Raw genomic sequence first — 11,877 nt, 5'->3', positions numbered from 1 at the left:
TTTTGGGGGGTAAGATCCACCCCCCCTCCCCCCCCCCCCCCCCCCCCCCACACACACACACAGTCTCGGTTTCTACATGTACACTGGATCAGCAGAAACGTTCTCCAACAAAATATTGGGAGCACAGAAGCCAATCTTTTTGTTTCCCCACTCCAATCTCTGTTCCCTAGCTACCAACGCCATCCCTCTCTTTGAGTCTATGATTAAGCCACTCTTTTCGCAATGTCATATTTGAATCATAGATGAGCTTGATTCCCACCTAGTATTCATGACATCTCTATGACCTCCTATTTCCTCCTTTGAGTCTACTCTTGCCTCAGCCCATCCACTGCTGAAACCTTCATCTATGTCTTTGTTATTTTAGGCGTGATTATTCACTCCAGTTTTTCCCCTCCAAACTTGAGGTCATTCAAAACTTTGCTGCAGCTGCTCCGAACTCACTCACCCATTTTCTCATGTTCAGTGATCCACATTTGGTCCAAGACTGGCACAATCTTAAAATTCTTATCTGTTTTTTCAAATCGTTCAAAGGCCTTGCCCTCTTACTTCTGTAATCTACTTCAATTCTACAAACTTCTTAGACCGGGACTCAATCGGTTCAATGGCTTCCTTCTGCACTGTAGGGATTTTATGACCTCTGCACACTGCCAATTGTGATCCCTGGAACATTTCCAATTTTAATTTCCCCACCATTGCTACCTGTAGACCCGAAGTGCTGAAATTCACTCCCTAAACGTTTCCACCTCTCTAATTCTCTGTCCTTCTTATGATACTCTTTGACTAAGCTTTTGCTATCTGGCCTAACTTCTCCTTACATGCCTGGGAATCAAATTTATTCTATAACTCAACTGTAAAGTGAAAATGAGAAAAGTCACACCAGCAAAAGTGGAATTGACGCAATTTCTGTATGAACCTTTGAATAGCCTGATTTGAATTCTCTTTGGTTTGAGACAGTATGCAATAACATGGAGTTAGGTTGCTCTGTAATTTGACCCAGAAAGGTTATTAATCTGGGAAATATGGTCAAACCTGATCCAAATAGAGCCTTGGAAGACTAACTTTTATTTTCTTTAAAAATGGAAAAAAATCTTCTATGAACGAAGTGTTTCATGAGTAAACCATAAAACTGAAGAGGGCTAAGGTTCTGCTCCGTGTCAGACTCAATTATACTGATTATTAACTTTTAGAGGCCATTGTAATTGCCCCACAATGTTTCTGGCTAGGGAGTGGAAATTGGGCTATACAAATTACTACCCAAAATAAAATGTCTGGCCAGAATTTTCCAGCTGTTCACTCCAGCAGGATTCACTGACCCCACTGCAGTGAATGGAGATTTGGCTGAGCACCAAATTCTCCATCCTTACTTGCAGCAGAGCATAAATGGCTGGAGAAATCTGGCTTATGTGTGAAGGCAGGATTTAGCTCACCTGTGATTCCTTCCATAGTTAAATTCAGAACCTTGAAAAATGACCTGGAAGTTCCCCTCCCAGTCAATCACTATCCTGACTTGAAAATATATCACTGTGCCTTCATGGTCGCTAGATTGAATTCCTAGAACAATCTCCCTAACAGCATTGTGGGTGGACCTATACCTCAGGAGGCTGACTGATTTAAGAAGACAGCTCACCACCACCTCAAGGGATGGGCAATAAATGTTTACCAGCCAGTGACGCCCACATCCCATCAAAAAAAAGGGAAAATTGAGTTAAAGGATGCTAAATTAGAAAAAAAATTTATAACCTCTTTAAAAGTCTTTATTTAATTTCAAAATTCCAAAGCAAATTCAGCGAATGTAAAGCCATGCTAACACAAGCAACCAGCATATTTCACACCACATGATTATTTTCAGCAATCAAAGAAGCACAACATAACAACAACCACCACTTTCATTTATGACATTTCTATAATGGTTTTATCATTAACAGTTATAATACTTTAAAAAAATTTGAGCAGTTTTTAAGTTGCTATACAGTAGCTCACACTTTTCATAGATGTCTCCGATGTGTTTGCATAGAGCTAGAATTACTGTGGACAAAAATGGCAGTTTTTCACCTCAAATCTTCAGTCATTTGGTACAAGTTGTATCAATCTGAACAAAGAGTGTGTTTTAACAATAAAAAACAGAAGACCTATCGTTATAAATAATCAACACTGGAAAACGTGTTACTTGACTAACCTGGAGCTTTTCATATTTAATATATAAATCTGTCCAGTTTACATCAAGAATAAATTGAATATTAATCTCAATCTCTGAAGTAGCTTTCCTTTGCTTTTTTTATAAAAAGAAAACCCTAATAAGGGAAGGTAGTGTATAAATTTACAGATATTCTAAATGCTGAGGTTTCTATATTGGCAAACCACACAGAATAGACAAAACAAATTTCACACTTTTTGGCTGACAATTCTTTTTTTTACATTACTTACAGAGATAATCAAGTTTTTCTAAACACATGTATACATTAATTATCTAAAATATTAAGGTTATAAATAAGGCACGGTTTCAAAAATATTTAGTGTTAACAAGAATGGCAGCTGTAGAAATGTTGTACCATATTTGTACATTTGACAGAATTTCACAGACTGTATGACAGAGAAAAAGAACACAGATGCAAGTTTTCAAATTTGTTTGAACCATATCTCTCAAGCTGCAGTGTGGGGAAAGAGCAGATGTGGCTGACAGTGGAACCATTTTTTTTTGTAGACCCAACAAGCTGACTAATTTTGTCAGCTTTGGTGTCTCTCGTTGCCGCTATTGCTTGCTTCAGAGACACCCTTTACTGTTTTAATGTCCCATTTAAAAATGAGACAGTTGAGAGGTACAGTCTAAGCTGATTGATGGTGCAAATCAATGGGAGAAAACAAGAAACAGAGTTAGAAATTCAGTGCAAAGTGGTACCTTATTTTTTAAAAATGAGTCTGAATGGCAGGTCGTATATTTCATATTTGGCTTTGTACCTTTCCTTCTATTTAAAAACAAATGTCCCAAGTGCTTCAAACATCCTGGTTGTAGTCTGACATAAAGATTAATTTTGTGGAATTATTCAGACATTATAAACAATATTACTCTTTCTCTTGAAATTTTAATTGGACACGCGAAGGAAAATAAGGATCAGAAAGAGCTTTGTCAAAGGAGTTCTCAGGTGCAATTTTATCCCAGTTATGGCTTCATTGAACATAACACAGGCCCACAGCACTACCAGTGTTAGTGCAATCCTTACTCCCAAATGTGTTTATTTTAGAAAATGCAATCCAGGCCACAATCCAAAAAAACTGCCTGTTCAAGGTGCTACATGATTAGTAATCAAAAGGAAAATAAGTTGTACCAGAAGTTGTAAACCTCCTTGTGCTGTTTTGGTGAGATACCATGATTGCTACTTCTGACCTCTTTGAACTAGGGAGGGTTAAAATTACACCCCAAACACTGGGTTCAAGAAGGCACAGTTCTTGCATTGCAGAGTTCAAAGGACGAGTCTTCAGAGGAAACAGTTTTACTTTGAGATTGAGGACAGGAAAAGGAAAGAGGCTTCTTTAAATAAGTTGGCAATTATGCTTTAGCCAAATCTCTTCAAGCTCACAGTTCAAAGATGAAATATCCATTCCACAAGACACTAACCCATAACAATCAAAATTTCAGTGCATTGGTGGGGGGGTTCATACTTTGCACGAACTGGTGGTCACTCCAGCGATGAGGAGAAAACATCAATTTTATTAATTTTAATTAAGAATACATAAAACCAGGCTGATTTTCATTTTGCCTACCCATGAAAAATATCACCTAATCTCATCTGTGCCATCATGCGCTTAATTCTCAGTCAAAATGGTGAACATTTCAAAAGACACCTTCTGAATAACACTATTTCTTATCACATTCATATTTTGAGGATTTTTCACAACTAGATAAAGTACTACTGTTGTATTGCACTGTTTTTTTAAATTTTAAAGCTATTTTGATTTGGGATCTAATTGAAAATGTTCATACTACCTACAATTTACCTTCAACAAACAAGTTTTTAATATGGAACAAAAGTCAACCCCCAACATGTGCAATAAAACCACCATCACTCACTTGCTGTGCAGAAAGACCAGTGCTTAAGAATTTGTGTCTCTGTATTCTGGACAATGGAACAAAGCAAATCATCCTTTTCGTGCAAGATACTGAACTATTTTTCCCTCAATTTTCTAGCTTCATGTATTATGATACTGGTTCTGGTCACCTTTTAACAAGAAAGTTATTTCTAAGTTCCTTCAAATAATATTTTACCTATATATTAATATCTAGTCATGAAATGCAATTTAATTACAGTAAATGTCTACATGAAAGACAGATTTCCTTTGCTTAGGATGGTAACTGGAAAAGTATTAATGAATTTGTCACTTGAGTACACAGAGGGAGCCATTTTTCACACTGCCAAAGTGCAGTTGTTGTTTTAATACTGCCAATTGTAAACTGAAATTATATAATAATTGCATTTTGAGCCATTTCCATGCACCGTGTTAAATACACAATAAATAGTGGCTGTATTTTTTTCATTTTGAAGTAATTTTAATGAACTCTTATGGACAAAAGGCTGGAAAATGGAAGACTTTCCAAATGCAGAGTAAATTCCTCTATGTTGTGGAGCAGACTTAACAGGACAAACAACTTACTTCTGCTGCTGTGTCTTATGATCTTATGCTCTTCCTCCAACAATATGCCTTAACCTCCAACCCTGCAACAGTAACACAAATTCATCCAGTTCCTACAGATCACTATGGCCAAATGTGCCAAATCATGAAGTGCTTGTGCTGTAGTCACCAACTCATTAGAAGCTGCCTGAAATTTGGACCCTTACAGTTGATTTTTGGAGAAGCTTTTTGCCCTGTTAGCCTCAATTCAATTTGAACCCATGCTTCTGTGGTGACTGTATAGTATGCTCCTCTCTGGTGATTAATTCTTTGTAGCTTAATAAATCTGTTGTGATTACGTCATGCATATTTATTCTACAAGTAACTGTATGATTTGTACTAGTCATTGGTTTCTCCACTGCAAGCTTTTAGCATCCTGAAGCAAAATGAATTGCTAAGCTAAATAAAACACCCATGATATTCATAGTACATAGTCGAAAAGAAAGAGGCTTTTGATTTTAAAACTGTAATCCCAATTTGGGATTAAGCGGATATATAGGCCATACACAATTTGCTTTGGGAACTTCGGTTTCCAACTGATTCCTCATGACTTGACAGTAATCTTTACCAGAAATCCATTATTTTTTATCTCAAAGTCAGAAGGCCTGAAATTACCCAGCATAAATGCTTCACGTGGTTGTCCAAAACTCCTCTCTTTGTTACTTTAGCAGAGATAGTAACCCATTTATTTTACAACATTCAGATAGCAGAATGAGAAGTTCATTCCAAAGCTTTAACTTTTTGCAGGCTGGGTCTCTACCACTATCTTGGCACCCTCAAATATAATTGTGTGTTTCAAAAGTGAGATTTATTGGCTTGCAAGGCAATATTGTTTGAGGAAGGTTTAATCTGGAACATGGCACATTCATAGTTTATCCTACATGTGCAAAGATAACATGCAACAAGTTCATCCATATATGTGGAAACAAACACAAAGTGTGCTTTTAATCCATCAAATTCATTCTTACCACTGGCTATACATGTTCTAGATTACCATGGTCTTTACTCCATCTCCCATTTAATATCTTGGTGGAAAGATTTATGTAAATACTCCATAGTGGTTAGCACTGTTGCCTCACAATGCCAAGGACCCAGGTTCGATTCCCGGCTTGGGTCACTGCCTGTGTGGAGTTTGCACGTTCTCCCCATGTCTGCATGGGTTTCCTGAGTGTTCCAGTTTTCTCCCACAGTCCAAAGATGTGCAGGTTAGGTGAATTGGCTATACTAAATTCTCCCTCAGTGCACCTGAACAGATGCTGGAGTGTGACAACTAGGGGATTTTCACAGTAACTTCATTGCAGTGTTAATGTAAGCTTGTTTGTGACTAATAAATAAACTTTAAAAATTTTAATGTCAAAAGGCCAACAATTATCCATCACAGAGCCAACATTCAACCTTGGCTTCAGGTGTAAGGAACCACCACATCCTGTGTCCCACTTGATATAAATCAGATCTTCCAATCTCAGAGAATATTTGCATGCAACTCCCAATTTCAAGAGGAGAGTGCCAGGTATCCACTGGGTATCACTGAATCTGGAAGAATTGAAGTGTCAGTGATTTTGTACTTTCAAAAGTATTTATTAAGGGCAAATCCAATTCCCTGCTCTTGGGCCTAGTGTGAGTCGTACACTTGCCTCTGAGTGAACCACGGCTCAAATTTATTCCTCTCGCCCTCCATGATTAGGTTATATTGACATTTGGCCAAATTTGGTTGGATGGGGATCTGTCTGCAACTGAAATTATCAGGATGTACCTTCCTTGTAAAATTACTTTTACCAAACCACAACATACAAAAGTAAACAAGCAGAGCATTATGTAATGAAATAAACTGAGATCTTTTGTGGGGGAATTTCAGAACATCCCAAAGCACAGTGCATGAAATATACACCTACAGAAATTTACATCCCACCCCATATATTAATACCTGATCTGAATGACTGAAATTGGAATATTTTCTGGAAGTGGAAATTCTGCAATTTGTGGTCTTTGACTAAAATATAAGTATACTATAACCTCTGTGCAACCAGCTATAACATTGCTCCAACCTATTCTGATTTTAGTCACACCACAAATATTATGGTTTCCTATAAACAATAAGTCATCCATTAAATATTAACATTGGCATCAAACTTTGCCTGCTAATTAGGTTTTCACATCATAGTCTGAATGGAAATTCCCGGGTAATTTCCATTTATCGCTAGCACTTTGAAGTTTTGGTACAGAAAGCAGTAAACTGGGCTACACAAATAGAGGAACCTACCTGGGTTAAACTATACTCACATCCCATCCCCATCAAAATGTTCCAGATCTACCTTGGGATGTGACATTAAATAATAAATGATGTATACAGAACAGATATTTACATTTAAGCAGGAAAGGGTCCTTCTACTTCTGCAATTTAAATTATAATCTAAACCAATGGATGGTGTGAATTTGCTTCAAAGAAACTTCTCAGGGAGATTTCACTGCGTTGAAATATTGGAATAGCTGGGGTAGAAACCCCTGGTGAAGGGTTTGCTGTCAGCTGCAACAGAAATTTACTGAAGCACAAACTTTAGGTTTGCCAATCATCCTCTGTTTATACAGCAAGTGAAGGGTCCCACATGAGACACAAGGCAATGTTTAATTAAAATGTGTTTGGACAGTGTCATATCACAGAATGTCCTTTTCTTTATACAACATGTACAGATAAGGCGATATAGGCCATGAGGGCAGTCTTTTTGGGAAATGGAGACGAAGCCAGGTTTTAGTGTTGTCCCATGGATACAAAGTGAGGTAATGTCCCACTTAAGAATTGTGTAATGCGTCATTTCGATGGTTAGATACCAAGGCAAAACAGAATTAATTTTGGTGTTCTGCGATGACATTAGTATCAAGTCTACCATCAGGCCAGGAAAGAATAAATTTCAGGATAAAGGAGAGTTCCACAGTGATTTTCTGACAGTAACTGCCTTCATTTTTCTATTTAGACAGGAACTTTCAATAGAAAAGTGCATTGTACCTTTGCTAATTCTCAAAATATTGTATTAATTACCATCACAAAATCTTATAGTTGTCACCAAGTTCATATTACAATCTCTCTGGAATTAACTTATGTAGCAATAAGGAAAGATTATTGTTAAGATGGGGCAAAATAAATATTATGGGGTAGCTTTTTGACTGGCTGCCCAGGCATTATGGATTGGTAACTGGCCCATTTTAGATCTCCAAAATTACAGGAAGTTTACCCCATGATCTAAAATTAGCATATTTGTTTTGGGTTGAGTGGTTCTCTGTAAGTGCAGAATTCTCTGCATATGCAGAACAGGGCGGCAACAATATGAGAACATCAAAGTGTCAGATAGAAAATAATCTTGAATGACATTCGTGTTCAGGTTGGGGGTGGGTTTGGCGGTGATGGTAAAAATGGCCTGGACAGAAAGAGGAGAGAGTTCTGTCAGGTTGTAATCAATAGTAAGTGTGAATAGTCTTCAAAGTTGAGTGATCAGGCATCTTAAATACAGAAATGCTGTCACCAAGAATGATTCAGTCACAAATGGATATTAATGGATTGATTATGAATGATCTACTGTATACTTCCAGCATTTTCAGTTTTTATCTTTTATTATCCGTATCAGGAATAGAGTGTAGATATTAATTGAAACCTTAAGAGGGATTATAAAGAGAACAAAAAGCATGGTATCAAATTAACTCAGTTACTTCATATCACTATTTGTATTTTTAAAAAATTAGACAACTTCCCAATTATAGGTCTCTCTTCATTTCATTATATTTTTGATATGCAACAGAAAAGAGAACATTATATTATTAGATGTGAATTAATTCAAGTTCATAATGTCAGAGCTTTCAATCAGTACTCAGACATTTGCCTGTATACTGTAAAATTTGAAAGTCAAAATGTCCTTCCCTATTTGGTATTGTGTTGTTCAGATGCTTCTCTCTTCATTGTCATTTACTGAAACAAATAGGTGTCCTTCACTGGAGTGTGTCTGGGACTGTGAGTAAAATCTCCAGTGTGACACCAAAACGATGACACAGTGGTTAGCACTGCTGTCTCACAGCTCTAGGGACCTGAATTCAATTCCCGACCTGGGTCACGGCCTGTATGGAGTTTGCACATTCTCCCCATGTTTGCGTGGGTTTCCTCCGGGTACTCCGGTTTCCTCCTACAGTCCAAAGATGTGCGGGTCAGGTTGATTGGACATGCTAAATTAGCCCTTAGTGTCCCAGGATATGATAGGTTAGAGCGATTAGCAGGGTAACTAAGCGGGAATAGGCTTGGATGGGATTGTTGTCGATGCAGACTCGATGGGCCAAATGGCCTCCTCCTGCACTGTAGGGTTTCTATGATTTTATGAGTCTGTTAAAGTTGAGAAATTGCAAAAAAGCAAAGGGAGCTGCAAAGATTTTGAAATGGGACTTGAGTGAAAGACCAGGTTCCCCCTCCTGCCCCCACCCTACCACTCTGCAGCAAATGAAATGAACCAAAAATGCAGGCTCAATCTCGAATAGAAATCTGAATAGAATAGTGAGTCGAAAACTGCCTAAACAAGAAGAGTCTGCAAACATGGCTTGGCTGATGTCATCAAAATGTAGAGAACAAAATAAAAGTTAATTGCATTGATTGAAAGATTTCTATTTAAGCCTTTAATATTAATAACCTAAACTCTTCTGGATTAACTGTTTGATATTAATACCAAGGATTTGCTTCCTTTATAGATTTAACATTCAGCAACAGAAGGCACCTTTACATGTTTTCATGCTGTATTAAGCTTCTAAATTCTGTGGTTCGGGGTTTTACTTTTTTAAAACAATTTTAAGGACTTTAATCTCTGAAGGGTTAAGATTCTTGTTCAATAGCCAAATCATTAGTCATTAAGGTGGGTGAAGAGTTTAGTAAAGTAACAATTACAAAACTTTATTGAAAACTGAAGTGGATTGTTAATGCCAGAAAATGCTGAAATTATGTCACAATTTCTTTCTTCTCATTTTGCCCCTCCAGTTTCTGCTGTTTCTGTAATATGTATCTGAAAAAATGAAAGCTACTCAGATGATTGGCCAAAAGGAACTGCTGAGTCATAGTAAATATTATTCATCTACTTTGAATTAAAGAATGGATCCCCATAATAGCAGCAACTGGACTGCATCAAAGGTGCAGACTCAGTGGCTAGCAAAGTGGTTAATACTACTGCTGCCTCAGAGCTGTAGGGACCGGGACCTTGGGTGATTGTGTGAAGTTTGCACATTTTCTCCATGTCTGCATGGTTTCCTCCAGATGCTCCAGTTTCCTCCCACATTCCAAAGATGTGTGGGTTAGATAGATTGGCCATGGCAAATTGCCCCTTTGTGGCCAAAGATGTGTAGATTAGGGAAATTAGTGGGGTAAATAATTAGTGGGTTACGGGAATAGGGCTAGGTGAGATTATTCTCGGTGCAGTCTCAATGGGCTGAAAGGCCTCCTTCATTGCAGTGTTTCTATGATTCTATGAAACATTTGAGTGGAATAGCAAGTGGAAGGAAACAGTACAGGTGCCTAAAAAAAGGCCTAAAGTACAGGTTCAGAAAGGACTTTTGAGGATGCTTTGTGAATAGTACAAGCTGCTTATTGTCTCTTATAGAAAAAGGTTGCATTCTCAATTTGCAGAAACTCATACAAATTAGAAAATAATTTATATGCAAGAAAATGAAAAATTAGCTATGTCCTTTATGCCAGTCATATCACAGTTCCGGCTGGTGTAATTCTGTGCATTTCATTACATATTCCTGGAACAATGGAACGAGACCTTTGGGGATGTTTTGCTGTGTTGAAGGTCTATATGAATGCAAGATGTGTTGGTGCTCTTGCAACTAGCCAGCACATTATTTTATCTAACTGGGCCTAGGTCAGACTATTTAATTACAACTGTCTTTGGATAGTGAGGATAACTTTCTTTTGAAGAAAATCACAGCATGAGAGTACTAATAGGAGGAAAGGAACTTTACCAAGCCTTGATAAGGCACTGAGTAACAGGTGGTTCATAAAGGTCACCCTGAAAAGTGAACAAGAAGAAAAATTGAGAGGAATTAGAAAAACAAGCAATAACTAAACATGGACAAATGCAGCAAGGGGCAGCTAGTAGAAATCCATTTACATAACACTGCATTTTAAGACATATTGCACAAACAGACGGTATTTTTTGATTTTGAATAAATCATTGCACACAGTAAGCATGTACTTTTTTTGTTTTGATATAAAATCTAGCATAATCTCTTCAACAAAAAAAAACAAAAAAAGATATAAACAATTTCTCTTTTTCTACATGTCTGACCAGGTAGTGGTCAGTCCTTAAAGTTGATGTCTACTGGTCACTCTGACTGTCCAGCAGCTGAGCTAGCTTTGAATTTATGTCGGAAGGTCAGAAATGACAAGTTTGTCCATCTTGTTGCTGAGTTCTGGGGTGGATGGTTCATCTGATTCGTAGTCTTCCTCGAATGAGCTGCAAGGAAGAAGCAAAAGATTGCACCAGAGTTCAACCAAATCCTACCACCGATTGTTTCATCAAGCAGCCCAGAATAAATAAGGGCCAATTTTAATCCTGCCCAACTGGCAGAAACCGTGCATATAAATTTGATGCACCAACCTATCTCCCCAAATTCAAGAGGTTTGTAATTTTAACCTAATCTTCTCGTAAGGATTGTGAATTTTTGGAATTCTCTATTCCAGAGACCTGTGGATACTCAATTGTTCAGTAAATTCAAGACAGAGACTGGTAGACTTTTGGATACGAAGAGAATTAAGGGTTGATGCACAAAATCAGCCCTTGATTTTATTGCAAGGCATAGCCAACATGGAATGCCAAACAGTCTATTGCTACACTTATTTGATGTGCTCTTCTGATATCTGCTTCTACGGAGTGGAGTCCTTTTTTAGCTATGCAGCTCGGGCCCTGATCACGTCAACTTTAACATGAGGTCTGTGGGAGGAAGCCATTCTGGCTTTGCTGGGGGCCAACCTGGAGCCAAGTGGATCCAGATCCAACAGAGGCCCAGAAAGACATGCCATTTAACATTGGAGTTTGTTTCCTTGTGGACTAGGAGTTCCTTTTGAGCCCCACTTTGGACTTCCCTTGCCTCGGAAATTCCCCCACTACACCCTCCTAACTTTCCTTCTAGCATTTACTTGACAATCAGGAATTTTTCCTTCAGGCCCCTGACAATGTTAACTTGCTGTAT

General features: G+C 37.9%; 1 protein-coding gene across 3 annotated transcripts in view; it reads right to left on the bottom strand.

The window, feature by feature from the left end:
- Positions 1 to 1,745: 1,745 nt before the first annotated feature.
- ppp2r3a (protein phosphatase 2, regulatory subunit B'', alpha) overlaps positions 1,746 to 11,877 on the bottom strand; it is a 349,273-nt gene continuing 339,141 nt past the window's right edge. For all 3 annotated transcript variants that reach the window (XM_080185443.1, XM_080185445.1, XM_080185446.1), the window contains one exon: positions 1,746 to 11,141. In XM_080185443.1, the coding sequence (XP_080041569.1) occupies positions 11,048 to 11,141 (94 nt within the window). In that variant the 3' untranslated portion in view covers positions 1,746 to 11,047. The remainder of the gene's footprint in view (positions 11,142 to 11,877) is intronic.

Source organism: Carcharhinus amblyrhynchos, chromosome 3, assembly GCF_965287045.1.
Source record: "Carcharhinus amblyrhynchos chromosome 3, sCarAmb.v2.hapA, whole genome shotgun sequence".
In the NCBI taxonomy this organism is placed as follows: Eukaryota; Metazoa; Chordata; class Chondrichthyes; order Carcharhiniformes; family Carcharhinidae; genus Carcharhinus; species Carcharhinus amblyrhynchos.
This window is presented reverse-complemented; position numbering and strand designations above follow the sequence as displayed.